This window comes from Neomonachus schauinslandi, chromosome X, assembly GCF_002201575.2.
Source record: "Neomonachus schauinslandi chromosome X, ASM220157v2, whole genome shotgun sequence".
NCBI classification, from domain to species: domain Eukaryota; kingdom Metazoa; phylum Chordata; class Mammalia; order Carnivora; family Phocidae; genus Neomonachus; species Neomonachus schauinslandi.
This window is the reverse complement of record NC_058419.1, coordinates 106,410,339-106,433,811: the sequence shown is the minus strand read 5'-3', so window position 1 is coordinate 106,433,811 and position 23,473 is coordinate 106,410,339. Positions and strand designations below refer to the sequence as shown.

Here is a 23,473-nt window from a genome sequence, read left to right as displayed (position 1 = left end):
CCAGTTGGTTAAGCGACTGCCTTCGGCTCAGGTCATGATCCCGGAGTCCCGGGATCGAGTCCCACATCGGGCTCCCTGCTCGGCAGGGAGTCTGCTTCTCCCTCTGACCCTCCTCCCTCTCATGCTCTCTGTCTCTCATTCTCTCTCTCTCGCAAATAAATAAAATCTTAAAAAAAAAAAAAATTAAAAAAAAAAAGAAAACATATGTTCAAAAAAACTTGGACATGAATCTTCATAGCAGCATTATTCATAATAGCCGCAAAGTGGAAACAACCCAAATGTCCCTCACCAGATGATAAACAAAATGTGCGTGTGTACAGTGTCATACTATTCAGCTGTAAGGAGGAATGAAGTACTGACCCACGTTGAGACATGGATGACCCTTGAAGACACTCTGCTAAGTGAAAGAAGCCAGACACAGAAGGCCACGTATTGTGTGATTCCACTTACGTAAAGTGTCCAGAATAGCAAATCTAGAGAGAGTAGACCCGTGGTTGCCGAGGGCTGGGTGGGGGGAAGCGCTGACCAGCAGTCACCCGGCTTTTGGGATGTAACTGCCTGAATTCTCTTCCAGCTATTTCTTTAAAATCCTGATCTTCTTACCCTATGTCTTTTTTTTTTTTCCTTTCAAAAGCAAACTGTTGCTCCTCAGACTTCGATAAATATCAGCCCAAACCTATTACCTTTAGCTAACTTAAAGGACATTTTTAAGCTACAGTAGTGTCCCCAGTAACTTAGAGCGTGTGGCTCATGGAAACCCATTCATTCAGCAAATACTTATTGATATTTCATTACAAATAATTGGCAAATCTTGAAACTTTTGGCATTATTATTTTTTAAAAAGGTATTTTAAAATTCTTTTTATTTCAGTTGATGAACCAACATTGATATATTACTATTTTTTAAAGATTTATTTATTTTAGAGAGAGAGCACAAGCGGGAGGGGCAGAGGGAGAGGGAGAAGCAGACTCCCCGCTGAGTGCAGAGCCCGACTCAGGGCTTACTCTCACGACCCTGAGATCACAACCCGAGCTGAAACCAAGAGTTGGCCACTTAACCAACTGTGCCACCCAGGCACCCCAACATTGATATATTATTATTAACTAAAGTCTCTAGATTACATTAAGGCTCACTCTTTGTGTTGTATAGTTCTCCTGGCTTTAACAAGTGCATAATGACATGTATCCACCATTGCAGTATCCTACAGAATAGTTTTACTGCCCTGAAAATGCCCCATCTCTACCTGTTCATCCCTGCCCCTCTTACCTCCCCCTGAACCCTTGGAAACCACTGATCGTTTTGCTGTCTCTATGTTTTTGCCTTTTCTAGAATGTCATATAGTTTTTTAATTAAGAAAGATTTTTTTTATTATTGAAGTATAGTTGACATACAATGTTACTTTCAGGTGTACAACATAGTAATTCAACAATTCTGTACGTTACTCTGTGTTCACCATAGTAAGTGTAGTCACCATCTGTCACCATGCAAATCATACCCACAAAAAAAATAGCACCTCACAGCAGTCAGAATGGCTAGTATCAGAATGACAAGAAATAGCAAGTGTTGGTGCGGATGCGGAGAAAAGGGAACCCTCGTGCACTCTTTGGGGGAGTGTATTTGGTCCAGCTACTATGGAAAACAGTATGGAGGGTCCTCGAAAAACTGAAAATAGCAGTACCATATGATCCAGTAATTCCACTTCTGGGTATTTACCCAAGGAAAACAAAGACACTGATTCGAAGATATATGCACCCCTACATTTATTGCAGCATTATTCACAATAGCAGCCCAAGTGTCCATTGATAGATGAATGAATAAAGGAGTGGTATATACATACAATGGAACATTACTCAGCCAGAAAAAAAAAGAATGAAGTCTTGCCATTCACGGCAGCATGGATGGTCCTAAAGGGTACTATGCTAAGTGGGATAAGTCAGACAGAGAAAGACAAATACCATATGATTTCACTTATATATGAAATCTAAAAAACAAAACAAATAAACAGACTCATAAATACAGGGAAACAACTGGTGGTTGCCAGAGGGGCAGGTGGGGGAGGGGTGAAATTGGTGAAGGGGATTAAGAGATACAACCTTCCAGTTATAAAATCATTAAGTCACAGAGATATACAGCATAGGGAATATAGTCAATAATATTGTAACAACAAATATTTTTTTGCTGCAATTTAGTCAGGTTGCATGGTGTTCAGAAGTATAGTCTTGAGTTTATAGATTTTCATGGAAAATGCCTTTTAGGAATATTTAAAAGCTAAACAAATGTACGCTTAGTATAGAACTGGCCATATTGTCATTAGCGTGGTATTTTGATGTTGTTGTGGTCATTAAATCTTGAAAGGAGGAGAAATTCTGGTTCAGTCATAATAATTCTATTATAGCCAAAAAAGACTAGTTTTTAAAAAGCAGTAATTAATTGTGAATCCCTCAGGTTAGTAACTGTCCTGGTTTTGTTTATTTTATTTGTCTGTCTGTCTGCTTATGTCTAAAGCTAAACTTTTTTCTTTCTTTGCAGATGCCTATGAAACCGCCAAGATGCTGTGTGAACAGTATTACCTGGTAGCTCCAGAGCTGGAAGTCGAAGAATTCAATGGTAAAAGAAAAATCAATTTAACGTTACATACAAATAAGTTGACTAAAAATCTGATGATACCTGAGCTATATTTCAGTGAGAGCCTCAAATTATGCTGCTTTTTCATCTTTCATTTCTTTTTAAAGCCTTTCTATCTCTTTGGTCACCTAGGTATATTGTTGTAAGGAGTTTTTGTACAGGAGTATGTACAAAATTTGCACTCAGAGTTCTTGGAACAGAAGTCATCAAGGTAGAAAGTGCACAAGCATATGAATAGGCAGTTCTCAAAACAACAAATGCCAAGCAGCAGTAAACATATGAAAGCGTGTTTAATTAATCAGAGAAGTACAAACAAAAATGGAGAAATGCCAGTTTTGACTTTGAAAATGGCCGTGATTATAATGTTGTCATGCTTTGAATTGGTGCCTAGAAAAATACTCTCTCGACAACACTTACACATTTCTGGTATAAGTTTAAATTAGTACAGCCTTTCTCAAAAAATGCTAGCAATGTCCTTTCTCTTGGCCCAGTAAATTAAAATTCAGTAATGGTCATATTCTTTGGTCTGGTAAATTAAACTTCAGAAAATTTATTATGAGAAAATAAAAGTGTACACAGATGTATGTACAAGAATAACAATCACAGTGGTTTTCTTAAACAGAAAAATTAGAAAACAACCCATGTTTTCCACAATAGAAGATTATTTAAATAAATTGTGGAACGTCCATAGGATAGAATACTAAGCAGCCATTCAAAATAATGCTTTAAAAGAATATTGAATGTATGGAAAAAGTTGAGTTTTTTTAAACACAGGCTATCAAAGTTTGTAGTGGCGCAAGTTCAGTGGAAAATATCTTGAAGCAGATTGATAGCACCAAAATACAAACAACAGCTTTCTGGATTACAGGGTTATAGCTGATTGTTATCTTAGTCATATGATTCTATATTTATTTGCATGTTACCTTTATTTATTTGTAAGTTATAAGAGAGACATGCTCGTTGGAAAAATACGAACAATACAGAATGTAGAGTAAGAAGTGAAAGTCCCCTTTACTTTCGGCGCTGCGGTCGCAGCTGTGAGTATGCTCAGGCTTCAGAAGAGGCTTGCCTCCAGTGCCCTCCGCTGTGGCAAAAAGAAGGTCTGGTTGGATCCCAGCGAGACCAATGAAATCACCAGTGCCAACTCCCGTCAGCAGATCCGAAAACTGATCAAAGATGGGCTGATCATCCGGAAGCCTGTGACTGTCCATTCCCAGGCTTGGTGCCGTAAAAACACTTGGGCCCGCTAGGGGGGCAGACATATGGGCACTGGGGTAAGAGAAAAGGTACTGCCAATGCTCGAATGCCTGAGAAGGTAACCCAGATGAGAATTCTGCGCCGGCTGCTCAGAAGATACCGTGAATCTAAGAAGATTGACGGCCACATGTATCACAGCGTGTACCTGAAAGTGAAGGGTAACGTGTTCAAGAACAAGCAGATTCTCATGGAACACATCCACAAGCTGAAGGCCGACAAGGCTCGCGAGAAGCTTCTGGCTGACCAGGCTGAGGCCCGCAGATCTAAGACCAAGGAGGCTCACAAGCGCCGTGAAGAGCAGCTCCAGGCCAAGAAGGAGGAAATCATCAAGACTCTGTCCAAAGAGGAAGAGACGAAGAAATAAAACTCCCTCTCTTTTGTCTGTGCATAGTGGCCTCGGCAGTAACACAGATCAGTTATTCAATAAAACCAACCTTTATCTGCCAAAAAAAAAAAAAAAGAAGTGAAAGTCCCCTTACTCTCTCAGGACCATATAGAGCTTTGTTTTTTTACGTAAATGGGGTTGAAACTATACGTGTTCTATAACTGGTATTCTTGACTTTGCCTTGAAGATCTTTGCATGTATTAATGTCATGTAGAGATTATCCACAGTGTAGATTGCCATTATTTAGTCATTTACCATTGAGCGGACATTTAGGATTTCTAATTTTCCCATATTCTTTATAATGAACAGTGAAGGGTGTGTCCGTGTCTGGAGGGTGGGAAAATTGTGAACACGTGGAAGCATTTCTGTAGGTTGGGTCCCTAGAAGTGGAATGACTGAATCTTACATACGGTGTGGGCATTTACAATTAAAGATAAACCAAATTCCCTCTCAAAAATATGCCAAAAATGTATTTTGCTTATAATGAGATCAACATGTGCAAAGACGTGAGACTGTTATAGGACAGTTGCCCCTACATTCTACTAGAAGGTATGGAATCAGAGCTGCTTTCTAAATCTGTTGGGTTCTCTGAGAAGAGTTGTGCCCATATTTTGGATCAATACACTACCAGAAGTGAATGCACTTCGCTTGAGTATTCCTGAGTAGAAGCGTCTCAGTCTTACCTCTTCTTCATACCGGCTAAGCGAGGCCTGACCTCACCGTGCACATTTCTTTCTTTTTTTTTTTTTTTTTTTAAAGAAAGCCCACCAATATTTATTTATTTTTTAATTTATTTATTGAGAGAGAGAATGATAGAGAGCATGAGAGGGAGGAGGGTCAGAGGGAGAAGCAGACCCCCCCGCTGAGCAGGGAGCCCGACGCGGGACTCGATCCTGGGACTCCAGGATCATGACCTGAGCCGAAGGCAGTTGCTCAACCAACTGAGCCACCCAGGCGCCCCACCGTGCACATTTCTCTTTGTCAAACATGGAACTTAAATTCGCAGGTAGTAACCAATTGCTCTTTTGCGTGAATGGCAGCCTGAGTCACCGTAAAGGCCAGAGCAGCTCGCCTGCTCTTGCTGACTCCCAGCAGTCAGCTGTGTCACACAGTTCTCAGTGAGGCTGTCACACTGGGCAGCGCACCTCACCAGGAGAGGAGATTAACGACTATTTTTGGCACTGTCTCATGCATGATTTTTGAAGCCCCCTTTCCCATCACTAAGATAAATGAATGCTGCTGGTTATAGGCAGCCTCTAGTTTCCTGTTGCTTTGGGCAATGTGTTTATGATTTCTCGTTATGGTTTTCTGAATGTCAGATCTCTTTGGGGACATGGCTAAGGGCTGTGCTTCAGCTCTAACAAGTTCCGTGGGAGAGATGCAGGTCAGAGGTTGGTCCTGAACACCTTAAGTAGATGTCACTTTATAGAGAGTGGGTGTTTCCCACAGCGTGTCGCCTATCTCAGCTTCCCTGGAAGGAAATCCATTAGATCCAGATTCCCATGGACTCATTTTCAGAGCCTGTGTGAACTAGCAGAGCTGCTGCTTTCACGTTGCTTCCATTACCCAACGGGCGCCTTGAACAGGCGTGAGTAACACTGCCCTCTGCTCTGCACTTGAGAGCAGTGAGGCTGCCGCTAGCCTGAGAGAACCTGTGGTGCTTCCTGAGAATCGTTCCATTAGTTTGACATATCATCTTGCATTCTGAATCTTTGGGAGTTTTTTTCTTTGCCATTGTAGACCCCTGAGATAGTAGGGAATACGACTATGGAGAGCATACTACATGAACACCGTCAGTATTTACCAGTCATCACTAGAATTCTGGATATTGGGAGCCAGCTCAAATGAACTTCCTTTATTAGCCATTTGATAGCACTTAACAGGAGCATTAGAAATAACAGGTGTTTATCTTCTATCAGGTTTCAGATTTTTCTGACTCGTCCCCGGTGGCAACCCACGTTGGTTTCTCCAGAGACAAGCATCCATTTTGTCACACTTGTTCTCATTTTAGCTTTCTGATTCTCCTGAGAAATCACTTGCCAAAACATTAAGCAAAGATACCTCTTTTTTTTTTTTAACCTGTTTTGGATCCTTGTGGTGAAGGTGATGCAGCATGGCTCAGAGGAATGGTGTGAGCTTTATAGCCAGCCAGGCAGTGGGAGGGAATACGACGAGCAACTTCCTTGTCTATAAGATCACCTCGTGTGGTGATAAAAGGATACTGTTTCTAGGGCCTTAAATACCGCACCAGACACAAACTGGGTATTTTTAAAAGGGTGGCTACTGGAAGTCAGGGTTGACTTGGGAATGATAAGCCTTATGGTTACTACTTGCATTTCTTCACCATTTCTAGATTAGTCTTTCCTGTCAAGAGGTTCATTCATACCTCTGGGTTTGGTGTGCAACATGAAAACTTCAAGTCAGGGGCGCCTGGGTGGCTCAGTCATTTAAGCGTCTGCCTTCAGCTCAGGTCATGGTCTCAGGGTCCTGGGATCAAGCCCCGCATCGGGCTCCCTGCTCGGCGGGGAGTCTGCTTCTCCCTCTCCCACTCCCCCTGCTTGTGTTCCCTCTCTCGCTTTCTCTCTCTCTGTCAAATAAATAAAATGTTTTTTAAAAAAAGAAAGAGGGTTCACAGAAAAGGTGTGTATCTATCCTGGGATCTTTGATTTCTAGTTTCCCTATATTGGATACTTTTGTGGGTATTTTCAGTTAAGGGGTTCTATACAACAGTTGAAAAGCCATTGCTGGTAGTCCTGTTAACACCATAAAGTTAATCTTTTAGTAATGATACTAGCCAACATTTATTGACTACTTACGTTGTGGCGGGCTCTTTGTAAACTAGTTTATCACTATTATCCCATTTAATCCTTATATTAACCCAATGGGATATGTATTGTGCCCATTTCAGATATGGAACACTGAGGCTCAGATGTTTTAAATACCTATTAGTGTGTCTATTAAATGCCAGAATCAGGAATTAATCCCAGTATAACTTTGAACCATACTGTGTACTGTTTCTAATAGCCTTATCCATTGACTTTGGGACTCGATTCATCATCTCGAAGTGCCCACCTACCTTTTCTCTCAAATGCATTTCTTTTCTGCTTAGCCTCTAGTTTTTTCATTCTTATAGGAGAACTGTCCTATAAGATTCCAAATAAAACTCTTTGTATCCCATGTGGAGTTTTGTTGGTATTTATTAAATGTTGTTTCAGCTAATGGTTTTTGAAGCAATGACTGTAAAATAGACTTGATTATTTCTTGAGTCTTGAGCATGAAAAACCTAGGCCATTTTTTCCATTTACTTTTAAAAATGTACCCTTAGATGGAAAACTCATATTGCATTTGTGCTCTATTTTAGAAAGTTAATAAACATCTATTAAGGGTCCACTACATAAAAGGTGTTGGACCCAGGATTAGGTTAAGTCATGGACAAAAGCGTTGGACTTGGTTTTAAAAGGAAGGAAAGACATCTAACTTGTAATGTTCCCAAAGAAAATAAAAGTACAAGTAATTGAGTAAGCCTACAGATGACTCCTAGAGAATGTTGGTTCAAGTGAAAAGAAAAAATCAAAGATTAGATCTGGAAAAAGATTTGGAGTGAAAGGTTGAATTCAGAAGGCTGTTTATATAACTAATCATGCCTTTTGGTACAAGATAGCCTGAGTGTTCAACTTGTTCCTGGGGATCCATTAAAATGACAGAGGAATACAAAGAAAAACGGCAAAGAAACCAGGGGCAGTCATCAGTGGACCACTGATCCTACCTCCTGCCAGAGGGTAAACCGATGGAAGTCTGCTGATTATGGACTGAGCAGAAGAAGCCACAAAGGAGAGGCTGCAGCAAAGATGGGGGGACCCTGGGAGAAGAGCCAGTAGGTGCAAAGCATTGGAAAGGGAAGCCAAAAGGTAGGGGTCAGTTGAAAGCTGGTCTAAGGCAGAGCACCGGTGGGCTTGGGCTGTGTTCTGCCTATAGTCAGTCACAAGCATTTTTCCTGGGGCAGAAATTAAAATCAGAGTACTTTCTTCAAGAATAACCTTGGAAAAAGTGGGGCTGTTCATGTACCTATTGTTAACCCAAAGTAAAGCCCTCTTCATTGAGAATTTGGGGCACCCTCCGGTCAGAAGCCAGCTTTCTGTCTGCCCATCCTAAAGTCACTTGAGAAGTCTTGACCAGATACGCAGGGCTCCAGGTCAGCCTTCTCCTTTAGTTGAGGGCCCCAGGAGGAAATGAACACCAGCTCCCTCAAATGATTCATCCAGTTCCTCATTCTTCAACAAGAATATTACTACCAAGGTCTGTCAGACCTCGGGCAACACCCAGCAGCGTGAGGAAAACCTGACTAGCATTAAACTTACCAGCTGCACTGCAATGGCCAGGAGACTATCTCTCCCCCACCCCCCGCCCCCGCTTTCTAAATTCTGAGAGAAAATGATTTTGAATGCAGAATTTTGTGCTAAGCCAAACCTTCAAGTGAGTCAGAGGTGTAAGGATTGAGAAATGTATTTCCCAAGGGCACCTTTCTGAGGTAGGCTACTTGACTGACTTGATGGTGTATATAATATGGACATAAGAAATAGTGAAGAACATACTAGAACTTCATTCAAAAACAGTTTGAAAATGATGGCTATGCAGCATGTTTGGAAGGCAATTCTAATTTGAAAAATCTTAAAGAATGAAATGGATACCATGCACTAGAATAGAAGCTGGAAGATCTTAGTGATACAGTGCGGAGAGCATGTTTCTTGTCCAGTTACCCAAGAGGAAGGGTAGTTAGAAGATCCAGGAAACAAAACTGTAAGAAGGACACAGTCCAAATATTCAGTAACCTAAAAAAAGGGTAGCATGATTTTGAGATTTGGGTGGAGGATTAAGAGAATGCATTTCACCTTAAGGCCGAGAACATTCTTCTTCATGTCACCCATGAAACGTCATTGGAATCACAGGGAAGGAAATATTGTTCAACTACACTGTCCTGGCTGCTCTGCAGTGATCCATATTTACCTAGTTATTTTGTTCCCAACACTGTCAATTTTCAGCCTTTTTAAAAAAAGATTTTATTTGAGCGGGAGAGAGCATGAGTGGGGGCGGGGAGGGGCGGAGGGATAAGCAGACTCCCCACTGAGTGCAGAGCCTGATGCGGGGCTTCATCCAGGACCCTGAGATCAGGACCTGAGCCGAAGGCAGATGCTTAACCGACTGAGCCACCCAGGCGCCCCTCAATTTTCAGCTTTTGGAAAAAAAAAAAAAAAAACCTATAGACAGAGTACAGAGGAGTTCATTAGGCTTGCAGACCAGAATGGAAATACTATCAACCAAAAGACTAAAGCAGAAATAGTAGCAAGTGGCTGCCTCCGAGTGCAGACTGGGGGATGAGATGGGAAATGGTAGAAGGACTTTTACTTTTTTTCTTTTTTAGAAATTTCATTTCTTTATTTATTTTACTGAATAATTTCAAAAGTAATCATCAAGGAGTTCAGGATTCAGAGTCAGAAACTCTTGGTTCAGTTGTCCCATTTCAGGGCCTTCTGTTTAAGCAGGCAAGTCACATAACCTTTGCACAGCCCGTGTCCTCACCTATAACCCACCTTCCCTGTGAGCCACACTGTAGTGTCATGAGGATTCACTTGGATAATGCATATGTAAGCTTTTCATCAACTGCTAAAAGCCTAACAAATGTTTACTCTACTTTATATCCCTGTTACTTACTTTATTGGAGGAAGTAGTTAGGTCAGGTCGAAAATTATAACATGGGTGACTATGTCTCTGTTCTACTGGAGAATGTTCACGTAGTTTCAGTCTTTTAAGTGATTTTGGGTCATGAGGAGGAAGGACCAAATTATCCACCATCTACTCTATAGCCCACGCTGTTCTTAGTGCCTGACATGGGATTCAGTGTTTCTCGTATTTTCCTCCGGATCCCTGATGCAAGGAGAAAGGGCTTTGGGTCTCTGGAGGGCATGGTTGCAGGTGGGGGGTGGGGGGGTTGTCTGCTAGCTACTAGTAGAAAAGTTATGTGAACCTTAAATTCTACTCTATAATATGTCTTGTTTGTTGAAATTGGACAGAAGTTAACATTGCTCCTTAGTCTAGTCTGCCAAAAAGATGCGCCCCTTTCCCTCTGTGGCTTCACATTCCCCATGATGACCACTGGGGTCACCACTGGGGGTGGTGTCCCCGAATTTGAAAAACACTGAGCGATATTTAGATGACTTATATAATGCTCAGAATATTACGACATACGTGATAATATTCCAATTTTGCTCAGCCAAGGTTCAGAGAGATTGAGTAACCTGCCCAAGGTCACATGGCTGGCAAGTGAAGGAGCCAGATTTCTCCCTGGGTTTGTTGGACTTCCAAGCATTTGCTTTTGCTCAGCCCTGCCTTTAGAGGTGGAAACCTAAATTAGCCTTTCGTGTAGAGTTCTTTTTTATGTACTTGGAAAATAGAATGCCAGCCACATTCTTGGCTTTCTGATAGTTTTGGTCCTTATTCATTGATGGTCTTTGTGTCTGTTTTCAGCCAAAGCTCCAGACAAACCTATTCAGGTAGTTTATGTGCCCTCACACCTGTTTCACATGCTATTTGAGTTGTTCAAGGTAAGTGGAATTTAAAAACACGGAAAGAAGTCTTCATTTTAAATTACTTTGATTCAGGGCATAATGGATTCATTAGATTAGCATAAGAAAAAGGTTTTGCATAACCATTTTAAAACGTCTATTTCTGATACCCTGTGGGTTTTATAATTTGTACACTATGAGATGAAAAATTGCTGTGTATGGTATAGTTTTCGTGAATATTAGTACATATTGATTTTGAAGCTTAATTGTACTGTGGTGATTTTATGTAAAAATCCATACTGTTCTTCAGTTACGAGATTAGAGATGCTTTTTAGTTTCCAAACCTGGCAAAGGCTTTATTGATGATGGTAGCCAGATCAAAATAAATACGTGTGTTTGCATATTTATGTTTGCGAACATTAAGCACGTTGGTGCGTCAACAGTTGTTTTCCTACCGAGAGACCCCATAACCTTTTAAGTATTTGAGTCCATTCAGAAGCTCTGATGGAAGCAGAGGGGAAAGATGGTGAGGGGCTGGACCAAAAAGAGGGACCCCCCCCAAAAAAAGAACAAAACCTCTTTAGACTCTCTATAGCTTAGCTGTTGCTTTTGTTAATCAGTAGCTCATGGCATTTCTAAGAGCAGTATTATAGGCACAAGGTGTTTAAGCTACAATTTCATTTCTTCCGATGTGTAAAACCCTAAATTGAACACCTGAAAAATCAGTTATGCTGATTTGCTTCCCAAAATTATAATGTCACTGATGTAACACTTTAAGGTTGAGATGGGCATTCAATTGTGAACTTTCTCTTCAACAGCTGTGGCTTTTTCAGAATTTCTTTTTAACTGACATTGCTTCTGCGTTTTGTTTTGTTTTTTTCAGCCAAATGATTAATTTCTGTGGGAAGCATGAATACTCTCAGGTTTTCCGCCTTCTTTAGAGGAAAGGTGCTCTGTAAATGCAGACTGATAAGGATTTAAAGTGCATCAGTGAGCCTCTGCAGCCTCGTTACATGTGATAAAAACATTCCTCTTGGTTAAGAGTTGAATAACTGAAATACCCTAAGGCAAAAACAAAAAAAGAAAGAAAAAAAATACTTAGTGTGATAGATGGAAATAAAACTAGATGAAATCAAAATAAAGCATCGGGCAATTTTTCCGTGATCCAAACACACATTTAGCTAAGTTCTTTAGAGGAAAAAAAATGGTGTATAAATCCAACTAATATTTGCTCCACAAAAGTGTTATTGTGTAATAAGTAATCCTGTGCTAGTTTCTTTTTTTAAATTGTGATTTGTGAGTCAATGGTATGCTACAAAAAAAGTCTTATTATTTCAGAACTCAATGAGAGCGACAGTTGAACTATATGAAGACAGAAAAGAAGCCTACCCGTCTGTTAAAACCCTTGTTACTCTGGGTAAAGAAGACTTGTCCATTAAGGTAACGGCTTTATTTGCACATATACTTTATCAGTTAATTTAATAGTAACCCAGACCTTGAGGAATCTGAGGGAAGAGAAGAAAATGGACCCTGAATGTCTTATTTGTATGTACCACGTTAGATCTTTAGCTTGTTACCTCATTTAAACTTATCAGAGCCCCATTTTTCAGGGAGTTGAACAAGACCTCGGCCCAAGTCTGTCGGATTCTAGTGCCCTTCCCTGCCTCCTTTGTTTTAGGTTGTTCACAGTGGAACCATATTTCCCTGGGGGTTCAAAGCCCTTGTACATTTTAGAGTTACCTGGTATGTACTTTAATGAACTTCCTGCTTCGTACTAAGTATACATTGACTTTTTAAAAAAACCATTTTGTACATTACAGATAAGTGACCTAGGTGGTGGTGTCCCACTTCGAAAAATAGACCGTCTTTTTAACTACATGTATTCAACTGCTCCTAGACCTAGCCTGGAGCCTACAAGAGCCGCCCCTCTGGTAAGCATCTTAAAGTGCTGCTTAAGGAAAGACCATTAACACAAGAAGGGCCTCCAGCAGAGCGGCCTTTCTCCCTGGCTCCTTGCCCTAATGTTTCCTGCATGATTTGGAGGACTGCTACTTTCTTTGTGAATCCTTTGGACTTAGATTTTCTAATTTTGTCTAAGAAACACTCAGAGCTGAGTACCTCACTTCCTAATGTAGAGAAAAAGCACTTCCCTTTGGTTCCGACTGCTGCGGGAGCACCATTCCCTACCTGGTGCTACCCTCGGAGGGGGTAGAAGGTTAATAGCCGGCGAGCAAAGTTGCCGCAGAACGCTTACGGCTGCCGCGTGGTCCTGGGCACTTGGGCACTGCGTACTGTGGAGACCCAGATCACCCCGGGGCCTTTGAACTTCCCCCACCACATCTGTTTATGTAATTGGAATGTTAGATTGTGAACACATTAAATTTTGTATAGTAAACAGCATAAGGAGGGAACATATAGGTGGCGTATGCATTTTCTGAGCCCTTTCTGTCTGGGCTCTATTAGGCAGTGAGAAAAGCCTCAGGTTACCATGGCAGCATTTAGATCCTGCTAGGGCCACACTTTGTTCCCCTGCTGAGTGTTTCTAATTGACAAACAACAATTGAACCCTTTGTCATTAAACACAGCAACATATCTATCAGTCTGCAAAATGGTTGAGGGTGCAAATTAAGTTTCATTTTCAAGTCCTACCTGACTGATAAGCACGTGAGATTATATTTTATTTGTATGAATAAAATCCAACACTTTGCATCATTTATTCGAGACAGAGTTTGTTAACTCAACATGTTGAAAATGGAGAAGTCATTTTTATAGGAGTCAAGAAAATTCTTGAAAGATCAGTTTTGAAAGGCATTGCCTTCACCAGGCTCTGGTACCTACTTAAGTAAATGTAGAGAAAGAAAGAAAGAAAAAAAAAAAAAACCCTACAAGCAAATCTGGAGCCTTCCCCAGTTGTTTGAAGGACTGTGGATCCTCTATTCCAGGTCTCAAGAGAGCAATTTGCGGACAGCTGTTCTGTCATCTTTTTTTAAAAAATGAAACAATTGATGTAAGAGACCTTAAAATATTATGTATCTAACCTTCCATTTTATAGATGAGAAAATAAGGTTAGCGCCTTGCCCAAAGTCATTGCACTCACTAGGGCACAGCCGGCACTGGTCGTGTCCGCGTTCTTTCCCATGTCCCATACGGCCTCTCCTTCTGAAGAAAGGCTTCCACTAGCATATGTCCCAGTTATCAACTGTATATATCCCCAACTCCTGTCAGATCCTTTGATACCCTGGGAAAACCTGGATGAACCTCACCCAATCCAAGTTAGAGACCCCTCTTCTGTGTTCTCACAGCTTACCTGGCTCCTCACTCCCACGATGGTATTGGACTCAGGCGTTCTCGACTGTTCCCTGGTAGACCTGAGGGCAGGCTCTGGGCCTTGCTGGAATATAAGAGGCGCATTTCCTTGGCCTCTTCCTAGAGTATTCTGGTTTCTTTGCTGTGGTGACCGCATTCATCATCATGGATGTCTTGTCTCCACTACCGGCCATATTGTGCCAATACTAAAGCCCTGGAATGACAGTGCGCTCGGTCATACCCAACCCTTTGAGTTAGGCCCTGCCCTGAGGAAGGAATCTAGGAAAGATGTTTGCAAATGGTAGAAATCCATGTAACCTGGTAAAATTGTTGCCCTGTAGTAGCCATAATAGCAGCTTCCGTTTATTTACTTTTACTAGGTCTTAGGCACTGTGTCAAGACTTGACACTTGTTATATTATTTAATCCTCAGAGCAGCTTTGAGGGAAGCTTTTTATTAAATCTTCAGATGACAAAACAGTCTGAGAGAGGTTGAGTAAACTGCTCAGAGTGGATTTCTACTCAGGTCTCTGTGAGCCTAAAGCCCACGCAGCCTCTGCTCCACGAGCGCATTACCCCACTGCCTCCTCATTAACCTTGTCAGGGAATTCCATCAGAGGGGCCAAAGCTTGAGGCACTGAATCTGCCCCTCCACTCCAGACTTACTGAGATTATCTCAGTAAGTTCTTACTGTTCTTGTCAATATCTGAGACCTTTTCTTTTTTCAACAACCTGTTACATTCAGGGTTCTAGTACATGAAGATATAGGAGGGTTACTGGACTTGTTTTCTCGTCTCTAAACATATGTGATCTACCATACATCAAAATATTTCAGCATTCCCAGAACCTTAGGAAGTAGACTCAGGAAATGTTCTTTTCAGTGTAGCAGCCTGGGTACTGGTAGATTTGAACTCTTGTGCTACTCAATTTAATTTTCACTTAAGAGAGCAAGAAAATCTGATAATGGAACTTCAGGATGATGTGGTTTAGTTTTGTTACCAGTTCAAATTCCACTTGATTTGGAATTTGCTTTAAAAATGCCAACAGTTTACTTTAAAATGCTAAAAAAAAAAAAAAAAAAAAAGCATTAGTCAAAATTTGGAGTATTTCTAATATTTTCCAAACATAAAAGAAGTGTTTTTGCGAAAATAGATTGTTTGCCCTAAATGAGTATACACATCATTGTAAAGGGTGGATCAATAATTTATTTGCTTTAAACCTGAATTAAGAATTCCTTTTAATTGGGGTGCCTGGGTGGCTCTGGCAGTTGGGCATCCAACTCTTGATTTTGGCTCATGATCTCAGGGTCCTGGGATCGGCCCTGCGTCGGGCTCCCCACTCAGGGGAGTCTGCTGAAGGATTCTCTCTCTCCCTTTCCTGCTCGTGCTCTCCCTTGCCCTCGCTCTCTAAATAAATAAATTTTTAAAAGAGAATTTTACTTTTCCTGAATAGTCCTCATACCAACTATGTTAGCATTTGTGCATGTCTCATTGTATTAATTTTCTTTTCTCGATAGGCTGGATTTGGTTATGGCTTGCCAATTTCTCGTCTGTATGCTAGATATTTCCAAGGAGATCTAAAACTCTATTCCATGGAAGGAGTCGGTACTGATGCTGTCATTTATTTAAAGGTACTGTACTTTATTAGTCATATGAAGACATCTTTACTTTTGAAAACTTTAAGTTCTAGTAACTAATGGAGAATAGCCCTACATCATCTCTTAGATGCCATTTCAGATTTACTTCAGTTTTATGGGAAAACCAGGGTATGTCCTGCCCTTGATTTTATGCTCAGATATAGCAAAATATGAAACATGGAGATGTAAAAACTAAAATGCTGATTTTTAAAGCCGTGATTCTTACTTGTGATTTCTTTTAAATTGCATAAGCATTGACAGGACTAATCTAAAAGGAGACAGATTTTCATAAACTGAAGTGTTTGAGTCTTTTACTTTAAAACTCGCTGGCTTTCCCAGAGTTCCAAGAATTCAGTAATCATAGTACGGTGATATAAATAGGCTGATTTAATAACAAAGCTCCTGTAACACAGATTTTCTCATGCGTTGGTGGCATCAGACTTTTATTTATTTCTAAAGTCTGGAATATTTGGAGGATTTCTTAAATAGGTAATACAGGCACATAGTACAAAATTGAGAAGCTACAAAAGGGAAAACTTAAGTCTTTCCCACCACTGTCTCTAAGGCACCCGCTTCTCTTTCCCAGAGGTTACCATGGTACCAGGTTCTCATGGAGCCTCCTGGAGTTGATTCTGTATTGATAAGCATATGGGGGGAGATAATTTTTTCCCACACAATGATTATTTCAGCATTTTTCTTTTCTTTCTTTCTTTTTTTTTTTAGCTTTCCCGTGTAGCTTGGAGATCTCGCTATATCCATTCATACAGAGCTGGTCATTCTTTTTAACAGCTGTGTAGTGTGTTATGTGTTGTATGTCATGTGTTATACCATTACTTAACCAGTTACTTGGAGTATTTATCTTAGATGCCAGTGCATCAAAATGATGTGATATTTAATATCACCTTATGGGCTTATGTTTATAAACTTAGTATATACGAAACTTTATTTCTGTATGGGCCCTCTGGGAGAGCAGTTGGCCAGTGATAGTGATAGTGCTTGGCCTAAGACCATATAGTCAAGATGATTGAGTATCTCAAAGCAGTATTAACTGAATTAAAATGCTTTTTCTTCTGCTTATTTTATGTACTTTAGTACTGGTTTTGAATGAGTGAATGTTTTTATTCCTTTTAAAAGAGCTTTAATTTCATCCTGGCCAGTCTAAGTTAACTATGAAAATTTAATTTTAATATTCCAAAAATATGCATTAAGGTTTCTAATGTTTTAAATAGTAAAATTTGGGTTAGTATTTCATGTGAGAAAAATGACACTGTGGTTCTTTGGTGTATATTTTTGTTTGTCTCTTAGGCACTTTCAAGTGAATCATTTGAGAGACTTCCGGTTTTTAATAAGTCTGCGTGGCGTCATTACAAGACCACACCCGAAGCTGATGACTGGAGCAATCCCAGCAGAGAACCTAGGGATGCCTCAAAATACAAGGCGAAACAGTAATTTCCCACTTTGCTTTCTATTATAAAGTATCTGATTTTTCTCTAGAATGTACCAGCCAGATGATACCTTTAGCCAAATCTTTGTGGGTTTTTTTTTTTCCCCCACTGGAAGAGCAAAGTGATCTCTAAAGAAAGGTTGGAGCAGCTTTTTCACTCCGGACAGGAAGGACAGCAAGAACCAGGTAGCCAGAGTAGCCCTTCCACTAGAGGTGCTGATGCTCTAGGGGTCCTTACACTGTGGAGGCATTAACAACAGTGAGCAAGGTTTATCCTGCCATAGATTTGATTTTAAAAGTAAGTCTTGCAATTTATCATCACCTATAGAGATTGACAGGAGAATGTTTAGAGAAAGTCTGTGCATGGATTGAATCTGAAAAAAATAAAGAAGTTAAAATTATCAGTCAAGATAAACGAGATGTGGTTTATCCATACAACGGAAAAGGACACGGACTCTCTGAGTCCACTTAAGTGAGGTATCGAGCAAAGTCAAACTCATAGAGACAGAAGGTAGAATGGTTGCCAAGGGCACGGGGAATGAGGAGTTAGTGTTTAATGGGTATAGATTTTCCATTGGGAAGATGACAAGGTTCTGGAGGTGGATGGTGGTGATGGTTGCACAACACTGTGAATGTACTTAACGCCACTGAATTGTGCACTTAAAAACAGCCATTTCTTACCATCTTACCGGATAGCAAATGTTATGTATAGTTTACCACAATAAATAAATGAAAACAGAAAAAATAAAACTAATCACAGAACAACAGGTTTCACTACTTTATGGTAATAAGGGCAACAATCCAATCTTCGGTTTCCAATTATTTTTTCTTCTTTGAGAAAGAGAGAGAGCTCGTGCGTGCACACGCATGAGCGTGGGGGAAGGGCAGAGGGAGAGAAAGAATCCCAAGCAGACGCCGCGCTGAGTGGGGAGCCCGACATAGGGCTCAACCCCAGGACCCTGAGATCATCACGTGAGCCAAAATCAAGAGTCGGATGCTTACCCGACTGAGCCACCCAGGTACCCCCATTTAGGTACCTTTTGAAGTACAGTGTCTCCTGACAAGGCAGGATAAGAATTTAAATCTTTCCCTTTAATTACCAATTTTCAGGGTTACAAGTTGAGGTAAGATTTACCTTAAACGGTAACAAATGAGTTTCTGGCTTTCTCTTTTTCGAGGATTATTATGGATAGTGTAGACTTTCCTTCAGTATGTTTCAATTAGAACTTAACACACACACACACACACACACACACGTATATAAAGTGCACAAGTCTTAAGTTTATAGCCTGACACATTTTTGCATCTATATTTCTAGCACCTGGAAAGCCTCCCCTTTCTAATCAGACTCTTCCCCCTTTAGCATCCCCACCATGTAGCCATTATTCTGAGTCTGTCACCCATTCTTATAACTGACTCTATCACTTCTTAAACTTAAAAGTAACATGTAGTATGTACTCTTTTTGTGTCTAGATTTCTGTGAGGTTCATCTATGTTATTGCATGTAGCAGCTATCTTTTTGATGATTAAATTGGCACACCTTTGGCCATTGGTAATTATTTCGAGTCAGATCCTCCGTAACTGTTTCGAGTCAGATCCTCGGTGTTCCTTTGCTAAAACCCCACTGATCTTTTGAAAGCTTTTTCTGGCCCAAGATGGTATCTCGGTCTCATCTTATACCTTCCCTACCTCCATCCTAGAATCAGCCATTTCCCTCAAGGAGTCCTATTTGCCTCTAACGGGTATTAAAGACCCTTATCTGGAAGTTGGGGGTGTATATTATACCTTGTCTAGTCCCCCTTTTCTGGACAGAACTATACAATACATATTTTAAAATCATAAGTTCATATTGATATTTTCAGTTTGATTTTAACATTGCAATATTTCACCCAAATGTAATTTAATTGTGCATATTTCTTCTTATCCTGAAAACCTTGATTCTTAACATAATGCAACAGAAAGGTATTTGTATGCAAATATAGTTGACATAGCTCTGTGATTTTGCCCCATTATAGTAGTGTTGGTCTTTTCTGATGAATGATATAAAGGGTATCTCTATTGATTTTTTTCTCTATGGAAGCATTGTGATGGACCTCTGTACAGTATTGCCGGACCAGTCATTCATCTCCGTAGAGGAGTTTGGTTTGTGCACGTGAGAGCAAACGTACACATGGCTGTGCATACAGACATACACATACCATCCCTGGCCAAGATTAAGCTAAATCAGCTTGAAACAATTGGATCCATTTCCCTTGATTTCATTTTCAGTCTCTGTGTCAGTCAGGTGACATGTTGGGCATCACTGTGACCGATTAATGCAAGCTATTGCTCTGCTGGAGGGAGTTATTTGGGTAGTACAGAAGCAGTCTTCATAAATAATATGGTCCGTTTGGACTGCAAGAAGATGGCTTTAATTGAATCTTGTTTTAAATGCCATTTTAAAACTAAATAGTTTAGCAGGTTGTATACTAATTATGAGTCTTGATTTCTAATATATTATTAGGTAAACAAGTTTTAGCAGAAAGCAATATTTAAAATCGGAAAATGGTTAGCCTGATGATTAAAACTGTTAAATTATACAAATAGGATAATTGGTGGTGATCTTGGGAAAGTATTTAGTGTAGCTATGGTAAATTCACTAGGTGAATGAGAAATGCTATAAAAATGTATTTTCTAATCAGATTTTTCTTTTTCTCTTTTTTTGGCTTTATAAGTTTTTATTTTAATTCCATTCAGTTAATGTGCTGTGTAATATTAGTTTCAACTGTACAATATAGTTATTCAGCACTTCCACGTATCACCTGGTGCTCATCACAACCTACTCGGATTTTTAATAACAGTTTTTTTGAGATATAATTCACATACCCCATGAAATTCACCCCCTTAAAGTGTACAGTTTTAGTGTATTCACAGAGTGTGCGACCCTCACTACTGTCTAATTTGAGAACATTTGTACCATCTCCGAAAGAAACCCTGTACCCATTAGCACTCATTCCTCATTTCTTTTTTTTTTTTATTTTTAAAGATTTTATTTATTTATTTGAGAGAGAGAATGAGAGAGAGCACATGAGAGGGGGGAGGGTCAGAGGGAGAAGCAGACCCCCTGCCGAGCAAGGAGCCCGATGCGGGACTCGATCCAGGGACTCCGGGATCATGACCTGAGCCGAAGGCAGTCGCTTAACCAACTGAGCCACCCAGGCGCCCATCATTCCTCATTTCTAATCAGGTTTTTAACTGAGAGTAAAGAACTGTTTTGAAGTATGTATAAAGGGACGCCTGAGTGGCTCAGTCGGTTAAGTATCTGCCTTCAGCTCAGGTCATGATCCTGGGGTCCTGGGATCAAGTCCCGTGTTGGGCTTCCTGCTTAGCTGGGAGCCCGATTCTCCCTCTCCCTCTGCTTCTCCCCCCTACTCGTGTTCTCTCTTGCTATATCTCTCTCTCAAATAAGTAAAATCTTTTTAAAAAGGATGTGTAAGTAATAAATAGTAATTCTTTTTTTTTAAATTTTTTTAAAGATTTTATTTATTTATTTGTCAGAGAGACCACGTGCACAAACAGGGGAAGGGGCAGGCAGAACAGGCAGAGGGAGAAGCAGGCTCCCTGCTCAGGGCTCGATCCCAGGACCCCAGGATCATGACCTGAGCCGAAAGCAGATGCTCAACCGACCGAGCCACCCAGGCGTCCCAGTAATTCTCTTTCTGTAGTAACCATAGAGAATAATTCTGAGATAACTCAAAGCTTTTTGAATTATCACTGTAACTAAATGCTCTGAGTACATCTTGGTTAAATAGAGAAGGTTGTACTCAAACTCACTATGTATATCCCTGTTATTTTCTTTGTAGGGACAAGGTCAAGACTAATAGAACTTTCTAGAGAACTGAATGCTCATGTCCTCTCTGAGAAGAAAGATTGTCTTCCACAAGTCAACCGGAGAGAACTCCTTTCCTCCACCAACTCTGAGCAAGGCACCATAGTACTCCAGTGCTTGAATGTGTAATTTCTCTATATGAGCTGGACCTTCTCCACAAAAACCTTCCTATAGCTGCTCCAGATCTTCACTAAAGTAGTAACCCAAGCAGTTTTTCCTAGTATGTTGCTGTGGTTTGGTTGGCGCCTGTCGTAAAACGGCACAGAGCCTCGTTAGCGCTCTGGTGCCCTCATACCTCCCTCCTCCTCGTCATAGAGTCGAGTGTCTACATTCTCCCCAGGAGTCTAAGCTCCTTCCTCATTCCAGATACAGCCAGTTTCTGCGGTTGCTCTTTGTGACCAAACACCATGGTTTTCCAAACCACTGACTAAGGCCTGGGTGATCTGGAAGTTGAAGACACCAGCAGAGTGTGTCTTGAACAATTCAGCCCTGGGGCCCTTCCTCTCTCATATGCGTCCTTCCTCACTCTGTGATTTCAACTTTTGCCTTCTTCCATCTGATCGGAGTGAGGTGCGGCAAGTTTCACATTAGCTCTTACTCTCTGATGCATTGATTTTATTTTAAAATTCATTTGTGTACTTCCATTCTGTCAATTAAAGCATTCCAAAAGTTGTCTTGGGATTTTTCACTTAACCCCTTGGTTTCAAAGATCTTAAGTGAAAAACTATCTTTCGGTCATTGTCGAGTTTGTGAAAAGTGGGAAGAGGCGTTTTATGCTATGTAGAAATTTTGCCAGTCTACTTATCATATTCTGTTCCTTTGTAGTTTTCTGAGGAATTGGAAGTCCCTGTGTGATGCACTTTACTAGTTGTAAAATCGGCTATTGAAGGGAAAAGGTCTTTCTAGTTTATTTTGAAAAATTCCCTTGGTTTTCATAATTTTCATTTTCGTGACTTTTTGGCCAGTTTTAGAATCGTTGATCTGATTTTCATACTCCTTTACTTTTTTGCTGAAAGCCGGACTGGGCAGAGGCCTTGGGGTGAGGAAAGAGAAGCAGGGTTGTGTTGACCCCTCAACAACGGAAGGCTTCCAAGAGCCTGGATTAAAGGCCCAATTTATACTGCTCCACAGGCTGTGGTTCTCTTCACTGTAATTTTTCATATCATCTACTCTGCCTTCTCTTGACGCCCATATAAATGCTTCCATCCAATAGTTAAGTATTGAGTGCACTGGTGGAAAAGTCCTTTGTAAAGTATTCCCCTCCTTGAGTGCCATGGTGGTGGCGGCGGGCTTCCCCGCTGGGGCCCCTGGGCGGTGGGGCGGGGGGGGGGGCCTCCCTGGGATGAGCTGTGCTCTGACCAGCTGCACGTGGGTCAGTGGCAGCCCTCTCTCTTCGTTCCTCTGAGTCTGATTTTGTTTCATTTCATTATGTTACCTGAGCTCGTGGTCATTCCCTTCATCTTTAGAAAGGTCTCATCTCTTCTTCCATCCTTAGAAGGATTCCATCAGAGAAGAGAAAGACAGATGGACTTCTGAGAGAGGGGGGACGGGGTGGTCCATATGGAAGTCTGCAGGCTTGAGGACGGAGTCTGTGTCTTGGGGATGGGGCTGTGCCATAGGATTGTTTCCTTGTGTAAGAGATGTGAAAATAATGACCCTTTCCATTTGAAGTCTCTGGCTTTCTTACCAACATTAGATAGTATATCATTATCTGACTAGGCCTCCATTTCTAAACATACACCTTTATACTTTCAAGTATGAAATACCGTAGTGGGAAGGAGGCCACAAATTCAGGGCTGGTCCCCTCCCGCCTTGTTCTGGCAATGTTCTACCGTGTGGTTGAGATTGTTAGGCCCTCCCCACAAGCTGCATGTAAGGGTTGAAGAAGAAAAATAACAGGTGGGAAAATCCTATCCCATTCTTCCCTTTACAGGTCTTTTTCAAAAGTAAAGGTTTCTTACAGTGTTTTAATGACTTCACTGGCAGTCCTTCTACTCATGGACTTTCTGGCCCACTCCTCTCCATCTGACCCCAGTAGTCTTGGCTCTCCTGTCTGCTTTCTGCATTAAGAGTTGAACTTTGCTCCCAGAGCAACCGTAAGAAGAGTTGCGGGAACATGTTGGGTTCTCAAAGCTTAGCGGCCCATGCGTTCGTTTCTGCTGCTTGTTGCCTGTACGTGCTTCTCTGAACCCCGTGCATCCCTCTGGCTGTTTGCTCAGGTTGTCAAAGCACGTGGTCAAATTGCTACATAGAGGTTGTAAAATAAATAGACATTGACCCTTTTTCAGCTAAATTCAGTTAGTTCTCCCCTTTCCTCTGTGTTTCCCTCTCATTTACTCGATTTTTAGTATTGGGGGACTACATCTACTGTTTGGAATAGTTCCTGGCACATC

General features: G+C 40.9%; 1 protein-coding gene and 1 pseudogene across 2 annotated transcripts in view; both read left to right on the top strand.

Annotated features, from left to right (window-relative positions):
* PDK3 (pyruvate dehydrogenase kinase 3) overlaps positions 1-21,752 on the top strand; it is a 63,624-nt gene extending 41,872 nt beyond the window's left edge. The window contains exons 6-12 of the mRNA XM_021705650.1: positions 2,530-2,607; positions 10,790-10,866; positions 12,166-12,267; positions 12,648-12,758; positions 15,649-15,762; positions 17,074-17,213; positions 21,055-21,752. Of these exons, the coding sequence (XP_021561325.1) occupies positions 2,530-2,607; positions 10,790-10,866; positions 12,166-12,267; positions 12,648-12,758; positions 15,649-15,762; positions 17,074-17,213; positions 21,055-21,085 (653 nt within the window). The 3' untranslated portion in view covers positions 21,086-21,752. The remainder of the gene's footprint in view (positions 1-2,529; positions 2,608-10,789; positions 10,867-12,165; positions 12,268-12,647; positions 12,759-15,648; positions 15,763-17,073; positions 17,214-21,054) is intronic.
* LOC110594183 lies at positions 3,669-4,342 on the top strand (annotated as a pseudogene). The gene has a single exon (XR_002481189.1). The product of XR_002481189.1 is annotated as a 60S ribosomal protein L19-like (transcript).
* Positions 21,753-23,473: the final 1,721 nt, after the last annotated feature.